Source organism: Panicum virgatum, chromosome 2N, assembly GCF_016808335.1.
Source record: "Panicum virgatum strain AP13 chromosome 2N, P.virgatum_v5, whole genome shotgun sequence".
In the NCBI taxonomy this organism is placed as follows: Eukaryota; Viridiplantae; Streptophyta; class Magnoliopsida; order Poales; family Poaceae; genus Panicum; species Panicum virgatum.
Window position 1 is genome coordinate 44079276 of NC_053146.1, and position 21720 is coordinate 44100995.

Sequence of the window (21720 nt, forward strand, 5' to 3'; positions counted from 1 at the left end):
GATGGGGCTATTTATAGTCCAAAGTGGGGAAGATGAATTGGCCGCGGTGCACTGGTGCGGTTTTTACCCCTGGATTTAATTGAGAAGAGCCTATGGGTAAAAAGACAGAAGGTGAATCGGCAGATTCCCGTTGTGTGGATAGGAAGGTGAAAGGTGAAGGGCAAAGAAGAGATTTTGGTTCACCGCCCGCACGGAGAGCGAGATTGGGGGGGCATGTGTTGACACCAGATTTTAACACGTGTCGAGGAAGAGTGTTGCGATGGAGAAAATGTTCTGTTTTGGCATGAATGGCGGATTTGGCAGGGTGGTTGTATGTTGCCGGTGGAAATACTGCTAACCGAAGGAATGCGGAGTTGACCAGATATTTTGGCTTCGGTTTGGCAGGGGATATTTTGTTTAAAGGTAGTTTTTATTTTTTAAGTTAGAATCATGTTTTGTCGTGATCGGCTAGGATTTTGTTAGCGTGGGGTATAAATATGAGCCCGCGGTCATTGTAGAAGATTGATACACATCCACCAAACAAAACTTTACTCTACTTGCAATTTATTTTTTCGTCGGCGGCTTCGCCATCTTTTTTTTCGCGAGTTCTTTCAAGCTGATCAAGGACGCCTCACATTCGAGCGACTTGGTTTGCTGATAAATTTTCGTTTACCGAGTAAATCTGAGCTTTAGTTTCCGGGCGCATCGCAGTGGTTTCGTTCAGATCTATTCAAAAGTAATCGAATTTATTTAAACTTTGATTTCAAGCGCATCGCTGTTTTCTCGTTTAGATTCACAATTTACTCGGCTTAGCAATCTGTTTAATCGGCTATCAGTTCCTTTGTTGTAGCGTTAGATTTTGAAAAGCTGATTAGATCGGTTGTAAGCTTAGCTTTGCTCAGATCCATATATTCGTGGGTTTGTGCATTGTTGTCTGGCACGTGTCGGTTTCAGATCTAGCCGTCTAGTTGCATACCGGTATCGACAGCTTCTTGCCGATTCCTCTCAGATCGCTTTTACGCTCTTTATACTCGATCTGTTGTCGTTTTTTGTATCAACAGAGCCTTGCCGATACAAGGCGTAAGAGTTATTCGGAAATCCAGCCGATACACTCTTGAATTTGACGGTTTGTTGTTTCCTTGTCTATTTACAGGTCAAATTGACTGGCACACCTTGGTTTGAATCAAGTACAGTCCGAGCTTGGCGTACGAAGCTCTCGGGCTTTCGTGTGTGATTGTTTCGCGTCAACACAATCGAAGAAACAGAAAAGGAGAAAGAAAAATCCAATAAAATTATATCAAATAATAATATGGTGCTCACATTTTTCTTTTGTTAAGATCGCCTTTGCTCAGCTCTTAATTGCACGTAAACGACTATAATGACATTTCTAACTCAGCACTTTTGTCACAGCTAGAAAACGGTTTATTCGTCCATGGCTGTTAGTACCAGCCATGCTTTAGCCCGGTACAAACGTTGGCACGGAGCCATTTTTGTACTGGATCCAAATTTGAATGCCTCCGGAGTCATTTTAGTACCGGATCAAGACACCAACCGATACTAAATGTCGCATTTTAGTACCGGCCGGTGTTTTTGGTCTAGTACTAAAATGACGCGGCAATTTAGTACCGGGCCAAAGACACCGGGTGGTACTAAAATATGACATTTAGTACTAGCTGGTGTCTTGGCCCGGTACTAAATGGCCCTCCCAGGGTTACTTCATGCATAGGTGGGATGATAAGAAAGCTACGCGCGAGGCCGGAGGTCGTGGGTTTGAATTCTCGCGACCGCATGCGCGCATCTACGCATGAAAAATTCGTGTGACTTGTGATGACTGTGATGCTTTCTATTCATACCCGATTGTTGCAACTGATAAAATTTTCTAGAGCTTTTGCTGATCGGGATGTTACATATGAGACCACATACTAAAGTGGTGTGATAAGGGAACCCTGTTGAGCTTAGTAATGAACTAATGTCTCTCTGTTAAAGGAACCTACCACTCATCAGAACCGACTAAACCAAAAGTTGAAGAAAACTACAGTTGATGGTCATAACTGAAGGCACAAAATGGAGAACGTCAAGAAACGATGGTACACCCTTCATTAGTTAATTCTGAGGAAATTACAAGGTTGTTACAACTTTCAAAAGTCAAATTCACTACCCCTTCTATGAATTGAAGAGCTTACAGATACAAAATTATGGCAGTTCAGAGTTCAAAGCTTCACTCTAGTACAATAAGTGTTAAGGAGACCCACCCTTGCATTCCTATCAAAGGCCAAAAATGTTGTAAATTCATGCTTTTGTCACGGTGATAGTTTCCTCACAGCAAGGCCCAGTAACACATGCCCATGGCTTCTTGATTCTCCAGTTAACACATCAATTTGGTGATGGTAGATGCGTTTCCTACTCGAGCTGGCAGAATGAATCAGTAAAAGACGCTATGATTTTTCGGAGAGGGTCAAAGGATTGCCCTCTTGCATGGCTGCTTAATTTATGGAGAAACAATATTTGGACCACCCTAACGGCTTGTGACTTGCGACGATGCACGTGTACGGGGCCTCCCAACTGTTCTTCATTTTGTGTACGGGGCCTCCCAACTGTTCTTCATTTTTTTCTTTATTTTTTTGGGTGCAAAACCGTTTAGTATCGGTCGGTGTTACTGACCGGTACTAAATCACATCTTTAGTACCGGACGTCTTGACCGGTACTAAATGGCGTGTCATTTAGTACCGACCAACCGGTACCGGACGGGTAACCGGTACCAGCTGGAGGTTCCTGTCTGGTACTAATGTCAAATTTTCTAGCAGTGTGTATGTTATGGTTACCGCGCCTTAGTGCCATATTTTAAGTAAATGTCCCGATAAAAAGAAGGAATTTATTTATAGCAATTTTGTAACGGCATTGTGATTTTGTTTGTCTTATTAGCTAGGCTCATCATAGTTAATCGTATTTCTCACTATTTATTCATTGAGTAAGAGCCTCTCCAAGAGCCTTTCTAAAATCTAGAGAGTCACTTGAGTAATTAGCTACCTCAAAGAGGGGCTGGCAGGCCACTTGCTAATTATCAGGATGAAGTAGCTACTTCTCGGTTCAGAAAAAGAGAGAGAGAGAGAATGAACTGGGTACTAATAATGACGTTATCGGTTTTATTTTTCTTTTTACTGTGTAGAGCTAGCATTATCCGCATCCTAGACCATATTCCAATTAGGATGTCGTGATGAGGTCAGCATGCTGTCCATTTTTGATGAACTAACCCTCCATCAATGTAGCTAACTGGCCCTAGGTAGCGAGAACAGCTGCCGAACTTGCGTTTGTCGACATCTATCAGTGCAAAATGTCGCCCTTTTCTTCCAGATGAAATATGCGCAGGAAAACTCAGCTGATGTCGCATATATATCAAATTCAAAAGAAGAAGGGGAAATATAAATAAATAAATTCAAGAAGAGGAGGCGGCGGCGGAAAACACATGCGGCCCATGCAGGTTAGGGTAAGAGGATGCATCTTCCTGTGATTGGAAAGGTATCAGGAGGTACCGGGAAGTTCCTTTTCTATTTTGTTAAGGTAACATGAGGTATCTAGAGATATCGGGAGGTAACTTTTCTATTTTGGTAAGGTAACAGGAGGTATCACAGAGAGAGAATGAACTAGGTACTAATAATATTGGTATCGGTTTTATTTTTCTTTTTACTGTGTAGAGCTAGCATTATCCGCATCCTAGACCATTCCAGTTAGGATGTCGTGATGAGGTCAGCATGCTGTCCATTTGTGATGAACCTAACCATCCATCGATGTACTAGCTAATAACTGGTCCTAGGTAGCGAGAACAGCCGCCGAACCTGCTTTTGTCGACATCTATCAGTGCACAATGTCGCCCATTTCTTCCAGATGAAATATGAGCAGGAAAGCTCAGCTGCTGTCGCGTATATCAAATTCAAAAGAAGAATAGGAAATAATAAATAAGTAAATAAATTCAAGAAGAGGAGGAGGAGGAGGAAAACGCATGCGGCCCATGCAACTTGCACGATCAACGGGTGTCTTGTCTGGTGACCGTTGTTTTGGAGTGATAAGGTCGGGTACTTGTCATGAGACGCGATGCATCGATCGCAGATTAATTAGATTCTTATTAATTATGGGAAATCTAATCCGGCTGAAACTGTCAACTACCAGTATACTTCTTCTAAACTGCCAACTGTTTCCACATACAAAGTGCACGTAAACTGCTCTCCATCTATGTGCTCCGATCCTGCCTCCATCAATCTTTTGTACTCCCTCCATTTCCAATCGTAGATCATTTCAATTTTTTTTGAGAGTCAACACATTCTAAGTTTGATCAAATTTATTATACAATAAAGTACTAACATTTATGATACTAAATAAGTATTATTAGATGCTTTATTAAATATACTTTCATAGTAAATCTATTGGTGCTATAAATATTTATAATCTTTTATATAATTTTAATCAAACATAAAAATAGTTTGACTCGCTAAAAAGTTGGAATGACTTACAATTTAAATGGAACGGGTAGTTGATAGATGAGGATGGATTACAAATGTCAAATGGAGATGCGATGATCGAATTGATGATGATGCATGAGAAGAGGTCGGCGAGGTTGGTGGAACTGGAGCATGCGTAGTATGTGCATGTGTACAACTGGAAACATGTTCCGAGCTGATTGCAAGATTTCAAGGTCACAAAAAACAAGTGAGGATGCATGGCCTCATGTCCATCTTGTTATATATAGTTTACTTAAAATGATCACTTGTCACAAGTTGTTGGCTTGACTTGACTAGGCAAACGCAGAGTTAAGGCTCAATAATCCATGGCTAACATAACTCAAGCTAAATTTCAACTAAACATATGTCAAGTTCAAACACTTTAGGAGACATGAATGTGAATGGAAGAAAAAGGCATAAAGTACTTGGTAACAAAATTTATCACAACTAGATAAAGAGATTAAAAAGAATCTAGATGTTTATTTTAATATCGCAAAGAAAGGTAATTTTGATTAGCTGTTATATCCTAAATTTATTCATAGACATTTAGGGTCTGGCCGAGCTCCCTCGGCTCTGGCTCCATCTACTGTAGCTTCCTATAGCGCACTGTAGCGTGGAGCTGAGGGAGCTATGAATTCCCAGCTCCGCTGGCTCCCCCCTTTGTGTAGTGGGCTGTAGCGCGGAGCGGTTTGTTTCGGCTCTGTGCTACATTGTAGCACAATCCGCACAGCGCCTTGTACTGTAGCACTGAGCTGAAGCCCCTCCAGCGGAGCCGTGCCAAAGAGGGCCTTAATTGTTGTCTCTCTTTTAAATACTAACATTCCTCAGGTCCTGGGTTCGACTCTCCGTGGGAGCGAATATTCTAGAATTTAATGGTATTATGCTTTCAATGGTAGGTGATGTTCCCGTCAACAGTGAGAAGCCCATGGTGACTTCGTCAATCTCAAAGATTTATCGGCTCAGTCTTCGAAGATGCTCATAAGAGTAGGGCTTGCGTCCGTACATTTATAGGGGTGAGTGTGCGTGGGCTGTGAGTGTCTGAGTTGTACCGTATAATCTTTTAAAAAAATTGCTAGCTTGTGCAAGAACATGGGTTGATAGCACAGGCAGTGATGTCTCCTGCTTTATAGGCCCAAGCAATATTCGATTAACGTTGACCGGCGTGGTGGCTGCATCCTGCATAACCTCTGCCACACGCCTGAAATTATCCTTCTGCTGAAAATGGTAAGCCAAGATGGCGGTGTGGACCGCAGCGGCGCAGCCACTTCTGAAAATTAGTCATGCCATGCGCGTTGATCGGTTTACGGCGTAACGACGTGCTTAACATACAAGTACTTTACCAGACGCCAGAAGGAACGTGCTTAATTATGTTGGCGATAAGATAATGTATTATTAATACATGTCTACTGCCGGTTGCCCGCCGGTAGTGTGTTCGTCAACGCCATTTCTGCAATCTTGCATGACATCAGGTCAAGTTCCTACCTACCAAAGGATTGAGGAGACTGCGGCTACGGGTCTCTGAAATTCTGACTGCTGCTTAGTTTATCTCCTAAATTTACATTCATTAGCAATATCCCGTTTGCGTGGTTTGGTAGATGAGATATGCCTGGAACCCTGAACTGAACTGAACTGAAGTTTTCAAGGTCAAGGTCGCAACAACCGCGCCTTCCCATCAGAAGATCATTCGTTCATTCTAGAGAAGGAAAAGGTCTCGTGATGCTCAATTTATCGGTTATGGAACCGTATTAAGTTGTCTGCTTAGATTTGTTAATGAGCTCCATCTACCTTGGATTTTTGGATCCACGTGTTGCCTAATACAATTTCTTTTTCTTTTTTTGGCTTGGTGACATCTTAGCCACCCGACATTAATTAGAGTCCTACTAGTCTATCAACCCGTACTCCCGCACGGGCTAATTAGAATAATATAAGAATAAGGTCAATAATTATAATTATCCATCTCACGCCCTTTTTCATCTATTAAATATTCTAAAACATACTCTAATATATATATTTATCATTATCTAGTTACAATAGATTTCATTTTGCATCACACCTCCATATGTATTCGATATATATTTGGTTGAACTATTTGTTTGTGAATTGGTATTCTTATGTCTTCCATCATACATGAATACATGGTGACATGTATCATGGCCATGGGTAGTATTGTTATATAAATAATATATTAATAATGATAGAAATAGTAATTTAGAATTTTATATTAGTGCACTTTAATATTTTATTATAATTATATAATTTAGATTCATATTTAGGAGTAATTTAACTTGTAATAATAATGATATAATTGGATAATTTATATACAAATTTAGGGGGATATTTGTATTATTTTTATAATGGCATAGGTGGGTAATTTACACAAAGATTAGGGAATTACTTTAGATTTTCTTATAATGGCAGAGGTGGGTAATTTAGATACATGTTTAAGGGGTTACTTTAGTCTATTTTCATAATAACAGAGGTTGGTAATTTATTAGGAAAGATAATAGATCCGATGATTATTATAATTAGAGTTGTTGGATTGATGGCTAGATGTTTCTGATTTTTATGAGAATTTATAGGATTTCTCTATTTTTTAGAGTATCCACCTAGAATTCTAGGTGGCTTCATGCGGAGGCTCCAAAGGAGCCTCCAATTAGTAATAGTAAGATTCTACAGTGGGTAGATAGCTAGTGAATCTGAAGCATGGAATTGGAAAGCATTTTACGCTTATTATATATATGTAGACCCATTAGATACTTAGTTAGAAATCAAGGTATTATATATGTACATGCTACAAATAACAAGTAAACCACAAGTCATCTCCATGCGTACAGTTGTATGATTTTATCTTGAAGTTGTGTAATGTTGTATACCCTACCATGCATGCAGTCATGTTAAAAAAAAGGAAATGAACACATAAAGGAAGTTGAGAGGCTCAAATCAAAACCACCATTGATTGATCATGGACTAATTCGTTTCCCTCTAACGTTTTTCAAACACGACTGAAACAAACATACATATAGTCTCCTCATTCAACAAACAAAAGAAAAAAAAACAGATTCAAATAAAAGCGCGAAAGCTTGGCATGCATAGCAGCCCGTGCAAAGCAAGCGAAAGGGACCCACGAGCAGCAACCAGGCCAAGCGGCAAGCCGGCAACACGCCGGTGTGGGACCGTCCAGATGACACGTGTTCCGTCCTGGACAAGCACGACCTCGCTCCATTTGCTAGCTATAGCTCGCTACCGACCCCATCGTCGTCTCCTCCCTCCTCGTCCTTTATAAAGGAAGGTGGCAATGGCGTCTCCACCGTGAAGAGCCTGCAGTTGCTTGCCTAGTACTTCGCTTGCAACCGTCTGCTAGCTTGCTTCTTGCCTTGCGAGAGTCTCTCTTGCTACCTGACAACCATCTCCATCAAATGGGGAGGCAACCGTGCTGCGACAAGGTGGGGCTCAAGAAGGGGCCGTGGACGGCGGAGGAGGACCAGAAGCTCGTCAGCTTCCTCCTCACCAACGGCCAGTGCTGCTGGCGCGCCGTGCCCAAGCTCGCCGGTGAGTGATCGATCTATCGCCGTCCCACCCACCTTCGCCGGCGGCTAGCTTTTTGACGTCGTCTCAGACTCTCAGCTTGGATTCACGCCACGCGACGCCGCCATGAACTCACTCGTGCCTGTACTCTTTTGAACAGGGTTGCTGCGATGCGGGAAGAGCTGCCGGCTGCGGTGGACCAACTACCTGCGGCCGGACCTGAAGCGCGGGCTCCTGTCGGAGGAGGAGGAGAAGACGGTGATCGACCTGCACGCGGAGCTGGGCAACCGGTGGTCAAAGATCGCGTCGCACCTGCCGGGGAGGACGGACAACGAGATCAAGAACCACTGGAACACCCACATCAAGAAGAAGCTCAGGAAGATGGGCATCGACCCCGTCACCCACAAGCCCCTCCATCCCGCCCCGGACAGCATCAGCGGCTCGCCGGAGGAGGAGAAGGCCGTCGCGACAGTCACGCCGCCAGGTGTTGGGCACGAGGCGTTCTGCGTCGACGAGGTGCCCATGGCGCACCTCCTGGACGACATCGTCATTCCAGGCGACGACGTCCTCGACGCGCTGCCCGCGGCCGACCGCGGCGTCAGCACAGCTTACTCGCCTGGATCTTCCTCCTCCTCCGCCTCGGCGCCGGCATCGAGCGGTGGCAGCAGCATCGGCGACGGCGAGTGGCCGGAGTGGCCGCAGATGGTGGAGTGGCTGGAGTCCACGTGGCTTGACGACGTGGTCACGGGCCCGACGCCGTGGGAGTTCGAGGACCCCTTCCTCACGTACCAGAGGAATTGCTCTGTTCGATCACCAGGAGACATGGAGCAACCACAGCAGGGCCGAGCTCTTATGAGCTCGTCATTCTTTGTAGCGAAAATCCCATTGCCACGCGTACGCATATATGCTCCCCAAAAAAATACTACAGGATCGCTATGCACATTACCATTTTTCACAGTGGTTGCATTCGGATACTAGACTACAACTCTCTCTGTCCCCTGTTATTGATCATTTTGACTTTTCTAGTTACATAAATTTTACCATGCATCTAGATATATTATATCTATGTGCAAAATAAAATTGATGTATTTAGAAAAGATTCAGGACCGAGGGAGTAGTGTGTAACTAGAGTAAGAAAAGATTCAGGATGGATAATGTTCATTGAAAATAAGAAACATAAATTAAGTGGTTGCGTGGGAAGTATATGCCGCATTTCTTTTTTTTTCCCTGGAGGCTTAGCTCCTTATTTATTTTCTTTTTATAGTTGCATTAATGGGACAAATATATATACACATATACTCCATGTTCTCCAACAGTAGTAGTTGTTGTTAACAGGTGGATGATAGAACAACTAGTAATATTTTCCATCAAGTTGCCAATACTTTCAAACTATAATTCATATCTTCTTCGCAGGTTTACCATTACTTCCAACATATATAGCTGCAAATTAACAAATTGGTTGTCCACGATCGTATTCGTATATAGTGCATGTGTTTGGCGCGTGCACACACGCCAACCATAACAGGTTTTGAAAGTGAAAATTTTCCTTTGTGGACTATACCGCGCAATGTAAGACCTCTAGCTATGACGAATATGTGAAACCACCTTTATTTTTTTTACGCACGTGTTTTTTTATTTCCACAAAGACGTTTCCATGGTTCCCATATTTCCTTTTGTTTTCCTTTGCACGAGGTCACCTGCCTTACTCTCAACTGTATCAAGACGATGACGACCCTCTTTAAGTCTTTAACCCGATGCAGTCATACATACTAGTGCGCTTTTTGAACCCTGAAAGCGACTATTGTATGTTAGTCATGTTTCCTCTCTCCTTCCCTAGTCATTCTGCATGTCACTGTAACTGGAACACACAAATTCAATGGAGAATGGGCACAAATGTCTGTATATATGTCACAGTAGAGTTTTCACTTTGATTAGTTTACCTTGACGGCTTGACCTCTTGTGATGATGACGGCAAAACTCCATTCTGAAAGTCAAACAAACCCTTATCCAACTCACAATTCCATTTCCTGTACTATTTTCCATGCTTCATTTCACTCTCTACCTTTTCCAAAAGATTTCAATCTAGCTAAGATTATCCTAGGAGAAAGTGGTTTAAAAAGAAAAGATAAAGCAGCTTTTGTTTCATTTGGAAGGGGAGACGCGGTTGTGCATGCATGCGTGCTCGAGGTGCATCTTCTGGACTCTTCTGAGGGAGGACCAGCGGATGGGTGCCACGTGTGTCCCGCGATCGACATTTGTGCCCGTCATGATGCCATGGAGAGAGAACCAGATGGAAAAAGGATAAAGGCCAGGAGCCCAGGACACAGGCGATCCCCTTGACGGCAAGCTCCAAAAGGTTGGGCGCGTGTCGATCCCATTAGAGTTTTGTCCCTCATGGCAATTTGAGTTTTGTGTCAAGTTGTTCTTCTTTTATACCACCAATTGTTTTTCTTAATATGAATTAGATATGAAACATCTTTCTGGTGTCCTTCTTAAAAAATGAACATATCATAAATCGTGCGACAAGGTTTCACACTGTAACTTAGGACATGTTGTCTTTGCTTATTCATGCATAATTTAAATGAAGCATATCTGGTGGAAATCACAACCTTCTTGAAAATTCGTGCAAATCACGATAAAAAAGTCGTCTAAATTCATAAAAAAATCACACATGTAGATGATATGATGATACATCATCTTGTAAAATATCTTGTCTAACCTCGACTTCGTTTGTGAGATGTAAAAATAATAAATTTCAAGCTAGAAAGCTTTCCAGATAATTTGATATTTTTAAAATACAGTACTTATTTAGACTTGTGATAGTCCCTTCTTATTTAGACTTGTGATAGTCCCTTCTTTTCTTTATCTAAGGGGATTCAGAAAAGTCTCCAAACTGAAGTCTGGCTACTAATATTTTTATACTATATTTCCAACGACTACTAACTATTATAAACCAAATATCCTATTAAAAGTGGATAGTTGGAGATAGCAAAATGTAATTTTTTAATTAAAAGATACATTCTATGGCTATAACTTTTTGGTGTTCTTTATACTTTTTTTTTTTGGCTATCTAACCTCTCTCTTCTAATCAATATAACAGGCAGATCTCCTACAGGTTCTTTTCATAAAGAAAAACAATGGTGGAAATATGTGACATTCATGGAGGAAATGGAGCTTCTAGGCTATTGGCTCTACCTACTACCTGTGCATTTCAATCCATTGGTGAGGCGACATCATACTTGCGCAGATTAGATTCAGTTTGGATCCAAGTGCTAATAGATGAAAGTGTGCTAAACTTTAGCACTAGTTTATCCAAACAGAAATGCTAATACGGTGATTTAAAGTTTAGGGCTCCACTTTAGTTCCTCCAAATAGGATCTTAAATGGGAACAATGCTAGGGAAGATAAGACTACAAGTCCCCTAGAAAGCACAAATTAAAGAAGAGGATGGAGGCTGAAATCAACGTCGTCAACGGACGAAGCTTCATCGATTACCCAAGCAGTCACAAGAGATTCCATGGGCCAATCATGTCGGCCGTCGAGTATTACAGCAGCCTCCAAAGGACTCGTACAGTATATCTCATCACTTGGATATATAGTTGGTTGGCAATGCCAATGCAGACAAGGACCGGTGATTCTAGAACCGGAGCCAAGACTCTGCATGCAGTAATCTGCATCGATCGATCTTTAGTTTCATCTGGAAGGAAGCTGCCTCCTCCATGGGACTTGAGGTTAATCTTAGACGACGGTCAAACAACGTCCGGAGTCCGGAGGGAGGGAGTAGATCTTGGGTTAGTTACTGCGTGCGAGATAGATGCTGATATCGGCATCAGTTTTTCACTTTTTCTGCACTGCAGTAAAATTGCATTATCCCAGCCAGGCCTACCAACTCCGTGGAGTTTGCCCCAGACAAGACATGGCTGAATATATAAAGTGTACATTGTGGAGCAAGCGAGCACATCGATCCTGAGGTCACGATGAGGTCAGCATGAAGCCTACCTCTATATTCATCCATGACCATGGATCTGATTGGTCGTGTTCCCAGGCATAGCAACCGTCTCCCATCCAGTCACTTGCAAGTCGGTCGCCCGCAGTCCCGCGCACACCCAAGCTGCGCGTATCTATTATCTTTATCTAATTATTTGACCAACAAACGGCGCCTCCACGTTCGTTCTTAAAGTCTAAAAATTTCCATGTTAATAAAAAAATAATAAATAAAAATTACCCACTACTGTCATTACAATAAAAATTACCCTAAATACTCGTGTGTCCAATTAAAAATTACCCACAAATGACATTACCATTAGCTATGTGTCAGTTACAAACATACTATTAATAAAAACTAAAGCTAACAACAATCAATCAAAATAAAAAATAAGAATAATTATATACATAATATTATTAAAACTCAACAAATCAAATTGTTATTATACGTAGATCATATTTGAATTGTTTTAACCAACAATAAGACATAATTTACGATAATGAACAGGGTGATGTATGGTAACAAATTGTATAATGTTTAAAAAATAGTAAGAATACAACAACATGTAAATTTTTGAATTTTCGACTAGTTTGCTATATCTGGTGAACTAATAACGCGCGTGCTGGAAACTGGTTTGTTTCATCTGGACAAAATACGAGCGTGTATTTCTTCGATTTCCAAAAGGAAAAAGAAAAAGGAAGCTAAGCGACAGCACACACGAACTTCTTCATAATTAAAACATATATTAGTAGTAGTGAACATCATTTTTTTTTGTTACCAATTGGTTAGGGTTTCTGAACCCAATGATGAGTCTGCGGTTGACCGTAAGTTTAATCAACTCACCCTCTTCCTTTTCATTTTGCTATTTCCTTCTTCTTCCCCCTTTCTCCTCCACTGCTATCCCTCCCGGATCCAGCGGGGAGCCCCTACCCCTTCCTCCCGAATCCAGCGCGGCGGAGTTGGGTGGTGCGGCGGCAGCTAGGTGGCGCGGAGCGGCGGGCAGGCGTGGCACGGTGGGGATGCGCGATGCCGGTGGCGAGCTCCGGCATCTCCGGATGGGGGAGCGGCGCAGCGGGCTGGCTAGCGTGGCGAGGAGCGGCGGGTTGGGGGGCGGCAGCACCGCCGGTGGGCAGCCGGTAGTTTTTTTTCACTTTTTCTTTTTTTCTTCTTTTGATATAAAAATTTTACTCGAGTTTTTTTATGTACAATTTTTCTTCTTCAATTTTCCAGTTTATTTCATAAATGTTTCTCTATCAAAATTTTCTCGTTAAACTTTTTTATCTCACCCAAATTTTTTTGAAATTTTTTTCTACCTCACACAAATTTTCAATTGAAAAATTATCTGTCTCTTCAAAAAAAATTCTGAACTTTTTTCCTTAGAAAACAACGAAAAAGTTACTAAAAAAAGAAACGGTCAAAAGATCAACCGTATAGGGACCCCTCTATGGTCGACCATAAAATAGTCAACCCCGTTTCTGAATGGCCTAAGATCGACCCACCGTGGAGAGATAAGGAAATCTAATAGGTACGTATAATTCTTTTCCAATGGGATATTCGAGTCTGATCTCCTGCATGTTCGATCCGTTTGAACACACGACAATGCTCTTGCAAGTTGCGCCCGATCGGCGTGTTGCGACCGTGTTTCTTGTTCGTCTTCTTTTTTTGGGGAGAGGTCATCGATCAGGTGGAGAGGCCATCGATCAGGTCGGCGCTTGTCGTGAGACGCCGAGGATCGACTCAGCTACAGATTCTCGAGGAACGCTGGTGTTTGAAATGTCTAGCTAGCGTGCCGGAATTATTGACGACTGCGACCATTAAACCGCGCGCAGAGTGGCCTTTCGAGATCACCTTAGTGGCATCGCCATCCATGCGTGATGCGTCGCTGTTCTTGAATCGGCTCCTCGCGCCAATTTGAAGCAGCCGACTTTGAATCCGAAATGGCAGAGGGGACGTGTGAATTGGTGATGAGAATAGGTCGATCGGGAGGTTGGTGGAGACGGCCGGTAGTGTGGTGCGTTGTGTGTACAGCTGGAAATAAACGTGTTCTTGAGATGATTAATTCGAAACTTTCAAAGAGGTCTCAGAAAAAAATGCAAGTGAAGGGTTAGAATTTGAGCGAAATGAGCGTGAGTTGTATTTGTATTTGACTTCAGAGTGATCACTCGGTACAAGTCGTCAGCTTGACTTGGCAGAGCTGCTATTGGCGGCGCTGACTTGGGATGGGCCTGCAAGCTTGTACCAGTAAACCACCGCACCGAGGCCAGAAAATTTTGATGCCGTACACATAATACACAAGTAATAGCATGTTTATGTTTAGTTCCCCCAATTTGGAACTTTAAAAGAGAATTTTTTCAGATTTGAAGTATTAAATATAGACTAATCACAAAACTAATTATAGATCTTGTCTGTAAACTACAAGACGAATCTAATGAACCTAATTAATTCGTCATTAGCACATATTTATTGTAGCCAGTGGCGAATCTAGCCCAAAAATATAAAGGGGGATTATGTCCACTCCCTTCTTCTTCCTCCTCTTCTCTTCTTTTTCCTCCCCTTCTTCCTCTTCATTGTTTCATCCAAAAAATAAAGGGGGCTTAGGGGGTATCCATTGGTAATATGGAGGTAGGGGGGCTTAATCCCTCCTAGCCCCCCATGGATCCGCCCTGATTGTAGCTTTACTGTAGCAATTTAGTATCTAATCACGACCTAATTAGGTTCATTAGATTCGTCTCGCGATTTACAGGCCATTTGAGTCATGCGATTTTTGTACTACATTTAAACCACCATGCAGACGATGTACAAATCTTTTGGTATTTTGAATTTGGGATCTAAACTAAAAATTACATGCAAAAGCTTTTGGAACACCCGTACACTAATCACGTCATGTATGGTGTATTAAGTGAAGTCTATTTTCAAAACTTTTTCAGGGATGGGTGTAACCTTTTGCGACGAATCTAATGACGGTAATTAATCGATGATTGGCTACAGTGATGCTACAGTAACCATCCTCTAATCGCGCGGTCAAAGGCCTCATTAAATTCTTCAGAGTCACTAGCGCGGGGGTTTTAAAGTTGGTTTTGTAAACTGGCTTTGTTTGACACTGTAATTAGTGATCAAAGTAACACTATTCCTAGCACGGGGAGAAACCAAACAAGGCCAAGTTTGTCCATCTGACCCTCAGTGGAGACTAGCACGCCTGTCTCAAAATAGGCAAATTGATACTCTTAGCTTAAAAGGGGAAAGAGAGTGTGCTAGTTGCCAGTATACATTCATGTCCACAGACATTTCTGCAAATTCGTCTCCTGCGCCAAAGCCGCCCGGCCTGGAGCTCGCTTTTCGCCTGGCTGGCTATTGTTTTGCTGTCAGCAGGAAAAAGAAAAAGGAGATGGAAAGAAAAGGCTGTTCAGCAAGAAGTGGAGGAGGGGGAATAAACAACATCATCTCACCAGATCACGATATGCTCCATGGCCCCCATGCACACGCCTTTTGATCTGCAAATTGGCATTTGACCCGCACCTACCACACCCTGATCCATCAGAGATGATGCTAGAATAATCCCTGCTGATTGCATCCTGCACCTGCAAGCTGAATGTTTTTCTTTTGTTTTTTTTTGGGGAAAAGGCCTGCAAGCTGAATGTACCAGTGAGCCCGCCCTACCACTCCACTACCCCGGAGCAACGAACACATCATCTCACCAGATCACGATATGCTCCATGGCCCCATGCACACGCCTTTTGATCTGCAAATTGGCATTTGACCCGCACCTACCACACCCTGATCCATCAGAGATGATGCTAGAATAATCCCTGCTGATTGCATCCTGCACCTGCAAGCTGAATGTTTTTCTTTTGTTTTTTTTTTGGGGAAAAGGCCTGCAAGCTGAATGTACCAGTGAGCCCGCCCTACCACTCCACTACCCCGGAGCAACGAACACCTGCCGGCTCGGCCGTGGAGCAGCGCGGAGATCGGCAGGATCCTCCTGAAATGATTGGCCTCGGTGACGAGGAATGCCGGCCAGCCAGCCGCTCCCGCTGCCTCTGCAGCTGCCCGCGTCCCGGCGAGTGGAGCTCTGAGTGCGCCGGCGACTGACGCGTCGCGGTGGGCGCCGCCGACGATGCGGGTGGGTGGCGACGTTGCGCCGGCCGGCGCAGGCGTGTCGGCCGCCCACGGGCCGGGCGGCGATGATGCGCGCGGCGACCGCCCCCGCGCGGCCCCGCCCGGGGGACACGACGGGCAGGCCAGGCCGGGCCCTGGCGCTAGTGGCTGGACCCGCCCCAGCCCACCACCGGGCCCACCGAACCATCGAACCCGGCGGTGGGCTGCGCTCGAGCAATTTCAAGTGGCGGTAGGGGTGGTAATGGGCCATGGTCCTAATGGCCTCTTCACAGCCCAATAAAGCCCTTAAAATTTTTAGTTCAAAAATACATATGTTTAGAACCCGGCCCTTTTAGGACCCGATCCTTAGATTTTCTAGTTCAAAATGTTGGGCCCTTTACCACCCCTAGGTGGCGGCCTCGCTCGCGCCGAACAAGGAAGCCCATGTTCCGTGGGCCGGGCTGGGCCGGTCGAAGAGTGGTTACAGTATCACAGCCCAAAAACTCCAAGTTCCAGATCATAAATAACAGGCAGGCTGATCCAAACATTCGTTCATCCTCTCGCAAAAACGAGTGTTCATACCACGTTCAGCTTGCAAGCAAAAAATGGTTGCCACCACCACCTGAAGATGCATACAAGATTAATTCTGATGCACACAGATCTGTAAGCTGCATCACAATTAATCCTGTGTGAACATTCCAGATTATTTTTTGATTAATAATTGTGATGTATACAAGATTTGTGTGGATTGTCATTAGAACTCACTCAGGTGATGGTGATGCTGTAGCTGCAGGGCCAGCTCGGCTGATTTTGTGATGTCTGCCCAGCGTGCTGAAACCATTGCCTGTATGAAAGGCCTGGAGTTCGCTGCGATGTTAGGGATGAGGTGGGTCGTTGTGGGAACTGATGCTGCGTGACTAGCAAAATCACTTGCTGACCCAAGACTTGACAGATCAACTCTAGACTCTTTGATAGAAGAGATTAAAAGCTTAATGTACAATGATTTTTCTGAGTGTTCTGTCCCTCATATACCCAGAGTTTGCAATGTAGTTGCTGCGACTTAGCTGGACCAAGTGACTAATGGAATGTGATTCCACCTAAAAATAAAGACGAATTTCATGCTAAATATGATACGCCCTCCGTTTTTTAGTACGTTTGGTAATTACTTTATCATAAGTGTGAAATATTTGAAAAATACAATAGGTAATCAGCCAGCAGTACTGTTCTCTCATAACAAATCGCTGTGTTCGTTTAGCTTGTCATCTAACCAGCCAGCAGTACTGTTCTCTCATACTAAATCAGCACCAGCCCCCAGCTACCAGCCAGTCAGCAGTACTATTATCTCATAACAAATCAGCACCCGCCATCAGCCACAACCAAGCGAACGCAGCGAATACGACTCATGCATGTAAGCTGACTAGCAATTCTAGATTTCTAACAGAACAATCAGCAGCAGACGAAGAACAGAAATATTTGGAAGAGTAAGATTTTTGTAAGCAAGCCCTTAGCGCCATTGTCACATTACCTGCAGTGGGGGGAAAACCACCACACCATTAAACACGACTGCCAAAATGGCAAACACAAGAACGACCAAGGCACCCTCTATGAAATGAAAGCAACAACCAAAACCTTCTAATGACCTGTGCACATCAATGAGAATTTGTTAAATCTTTTAAGGCATCTCTCAGTAGGAAAATAGAAGAATTAGTTGAACAGCCAACCGGGTACATACAAAACCTTGAAATCACCTGTCCACATCTGTTTCTGAAATATCATTCCGCGGTTTCACGCCATTCAGCAGTCCACGAGATACGATATCAGGAATTTTTTAAAAAAAAACACTACTCTGTGGAAATGCTGCCAACAAGAACACCATCAAGAATAAAGTTCTGCTCTTGCATTCTGGAGCTTTAATGTTCACAGTACAAGAACAAGAATGGCACAGTTTTCCGCCATACAAGGCGCAGAATTTGTAAGCCTATAATATGATACTGCTAAATTGACACATTTGATTTCCTTTTCCCAAGATGAATGTCGCTAGAGCAAAAAATAATCAAGAGTCTGCAAGTGACAGCTCTCTTGTTAGTTAAGTGGGGGTACCACCAGCTAAGCCAGCATTGCAGCAGCTAATACGGCAAAATACCATCATAAACAAGATCATCAACATATATAATCTCTTCCTCTCGAGCCCTTGCCTGAGTGCAAAAAAGGTATTTTATGGTTTCGCATCAGTCGGCCTGGACAAGTCTATGGACATTGGGGCATTACTAGATCAGATCTGTAGTTTTGTACTGGGAGACTCTTGGCTGAAGCTGATGTTCCTGGGTTGGCCTAAACATATAGACTCCTCGCGGTTGCTTGAGAGGGCAATGTCTGTGCAAGATGACATGTCATTGGCGCTCACGCTCCCGAATGTGTCACAGCTCTCCAATGGGCTCTTGGCTGATGGGTATGGAGCAGCTGTAGTCACCCTGCAAGAGAAGCATGCACAGATGAGGATTCTGAGAAGAAATAGAAATCTGTTATACAGAACGAAGTTTCCGTGATGTACTTAAACAAATGAGGTAGTATTACTGGTGACGGTTTTTAGGACATAAGAGTAAGAAAATGGATTTTACCTTTCCTTTCTTTTCTCCAAGAATCGAGCAAGGGACGCCTTTCGAGCTTGAGGAACAGCTGCAACAGACAATAACAATTCAATATGGTGAAACAGGGCAACAAAAATTACTGAATACTACAATGATAGCAGTATCATGCTACGCAAACCACAAACAGCAAGCAGTACCTCTAGGCATTATAGCTGCTGCCGTTGTAGTGGCCAGTGTTGCAGGCTGAGTTGCAGGAGCCTGACTTAGGGGAGGAACAGCCAATGCGACTGAACATTTTGGCACCGGGGGTTCATGGTTACAGCTAGAGGCACTCCTGGAGAGAGTTGCAGCTTGCAAGACACCGGGGATTGGTTTGGAGATTGCTGGTGGAGGTGACGAAACATGCGGTGGTTTTTGAAATAGCATCTGCTTTGCAGGAGAAACCTCAGGTACTGAGGCTTTTGTTGGAGCGAAAATAGGAGCTTCTGGTTTACGGGCCACAGGGGCTGAGCATGGAGGAGATCCTCTGCTAGCTAAGAACATGAGCTCCTGAGCCTGTGGCAATGAAAAATGTCAATCAAGCTGCTTAAAAGTGAAGCAAGTTAGCATCAAAGTGCAGAATCTGTCACGAAAATCTATATTTCCTAAAAAGGTCACGAGAGATTATACCTTCTCAACCGAGACGTTATCGAATACATTGACAGAACCAGCATAGAAGATTGTCAACTGTGATGTCTTTGGCTTCACCGCATCCCTTCACAGGCAAAACAAGCAATGTTTCAGTCCAATTCTAATTGTACAGCCACTTCTACAAATCACAAATGAATAACAGAGAAAATTGACTACCTTGTTCCATACACACCGACGGTAGAATTCGTCACGGCGTTGTTCATGGCGAAAGGCGGCTGCTTGAACGGACCAACACCAGCTACGCCGTTGGGAAGGTTTGGTGAGCTCTGGACCCTGAACATAGGGTTGTTCTGGTTGAACGGCGATGAGACCGGAATCACTCTAGCCCCGTTCAGCCCATGCTGCGGTGGCTGCGCGCGGTGCACGGCGCCGTACTGCGGGCTGTCGGCGCCGAACGATCTCTGCAGAACATCGTCACAGCCCCCCCAAAAGAGGTAATGGATGTATTAGTAAAACTCGCAGGCTGCCATGAACCAGAGCCAAGAAGAGCAGCCGCAGCCTACCTGGTGCGTGAGGATACGTGGAGCCGGGTTCTTGGCGCCGTCAAAGGCGGAGAACTGGGGGAACGCGGGCTCCTCCCTTGCCGCCGACCGGAACGACATCAACGACGGTGCGGCGCCGGGCTTGCTTGCGAAAGACCAGTCCATCGCCGGAGCTCCTGCTGCTCCTCCGAAGTAAGCTGGAGATTTCACATAAACTCTGACTCAGATGCCGGCATATATAAACATCCCATCCCACGAGCGAGCAGAGGCAGCCCGAAATCAACTGACGACACGCGCTGCTGCCCGAAAGATCCGGCCAGTCTCTCCCCCGAAAAATCATCGCTTTCTTGACGCATTAACTCCCTCCCGAATCGAGCATACACGGCAGGCCGGCCGTCAAAAGGAATTCGGCAGCCACACCCCGCGCCACCCAGACCCTCCACACTCTGTCCCTTGTCTTTTCTAAAGAAAAAAGCAAGCAATAACAGCGTGGGGAGAGAGTAGGCGGCGCTTGAATTCCGTTCGCAGCGCACCCATGCCGCATCTCGCGGAACCGGTCGGCAACGAACCCAATCAAGAAGCACGGCAATCAGGAAACCGCGCACGGCCCCGTGCGGGCGCAGATCAAGAAGCCCAGCGCGGCGGCCGGCGAAAGGAGGCCGGGGAGCGTACCTGATCCCTCCCTGCCGGGCTTCTCCTGCTGCGGGTGCTGCTGCTCCTTGCCGATCGCGGCCAGGAAGTCCCTCTCCATCCAACCGGGCTCGGGAAAGGAGGCCGCAGATTTTGCCCTCCCAAGGTAGCTCTGCCGCTCTGGTGGGTGGAGTGGAGAGACGGACAGGTCGACACCCCTCTCCAAGCCCTCCTCCCTCTGCTGATGACGATGCGCGGCAGCCTTGACCGTTCTCCTTCCTCTCCCCCCTTCTCTCTCTCCCCTCACTCTTGTAGGCTTGCCGTGTGTGCTATTTGGGTTTGTTTAATGGCGCGAGCTCTTTCCTTATATGTTAAAGCCCGAGGCTCGCCGCCGGCCAGACAGTCCCCGTCGGCCAAAATTATTTCGGCCGTCTGATCGCGATCCGAGGACTATGGATGGAAAAAAATATTACTATTTCAGAGTACTAAATAAAATTTATTTATAAATTTATTTGTACGGATGAATTATAAATCACGAGACGAATCTAATGAGCATACTTACTTCATAATTAGCTCATAATTAGGGAATGGTTGCTGTAGTATCACTGTTACAAATCATATATTAAGTAGACTCATTAGATTCGTCTCGCGATTTACAATCTATCCGTGTAAAAAAAATTTGTAAACAAATTTTATTTAGTATTCCATGCATGTGTTCAAATATTCGATGTGATATTTTTTGGGGTAAAATTTTTGAATCTAATCGCGGCCCAAGTTTTTATTTCGGAGTACTAAATAAAATCTATTTATAAAATCTTTTGCACGGATGGGTTGTAAGTCACTAGACGAATCTAATGAGCATACTTACTCTATGATTAACTCAAATATAGTGAACGATTACTATAGTATCACTGTTGCAAATCATAGATTAAGTAGGTTCATTAAATTCGTCTCGCGATTTACAACCTATCCGTGTAAAAAGTTTTGTAAATATATTTTATTTAATATTTCATGCATGTGTTCAAATATTCGATGTGATGTTTTTTGGAGTAAAATTTTTGAATCTAATCACGACCCAAGTTTCTATATGTGAATGCCCCGAAGGTCGGCGCAAGAGCAGACCGGCCACGTCGGTAAAAAAGATTTCCATCATTCAATTCTAAATTGACGGTGCATGTGATTGGCCGTGCAATACCTTTGAGGCCTTGAGACACGAATGATCCACGCGTCAGCTCTCCATTAGGTCACTGCAA

The 21720-nt window shown here is 44.1% G+C and overlaps 1 protein-coding gene and 1 pseudogene across 1 annotated transcript; one reads left to right on the forward strand and one right to left on the reverse strand.

Moving 5' to 3' along the window:
• The first annotated feature begins 7708 nt into the window (after positions 1-7708).
• LOC120660613 lies at positions 7709-9202 on the forward strand (annotated as a pseudogene).
• Positions 9203-17952: 8750 nt separating this feature from the next.
• LOC120660614 (protein TIFY 6b-like) lies at positions 17953-20815 on the reverse strand. The gene is made up of 7 exons (XM_039939209.1): positions 20510-20815; positions 19859-20034; positions 19512-19756; positions 19335-19419; positions 18863-19220; positions 18696-18753; positions 17953-18548 (listed from the first exon to the last, which is right to left on the reverse strand). Exons 1-7 carry the CDS (start codon positions 20586-20588, stop codon positions 18350-18352), a joined length of 1200 nt encoding a protein of 399 aa, XP_039795143.1. The 5' UTR covers positions 20589-20815; the 3' UTR covers positions 17953-18349.
• Between the last annotated feature and the right edge of the window lie 905 nt (positions 20816-21720).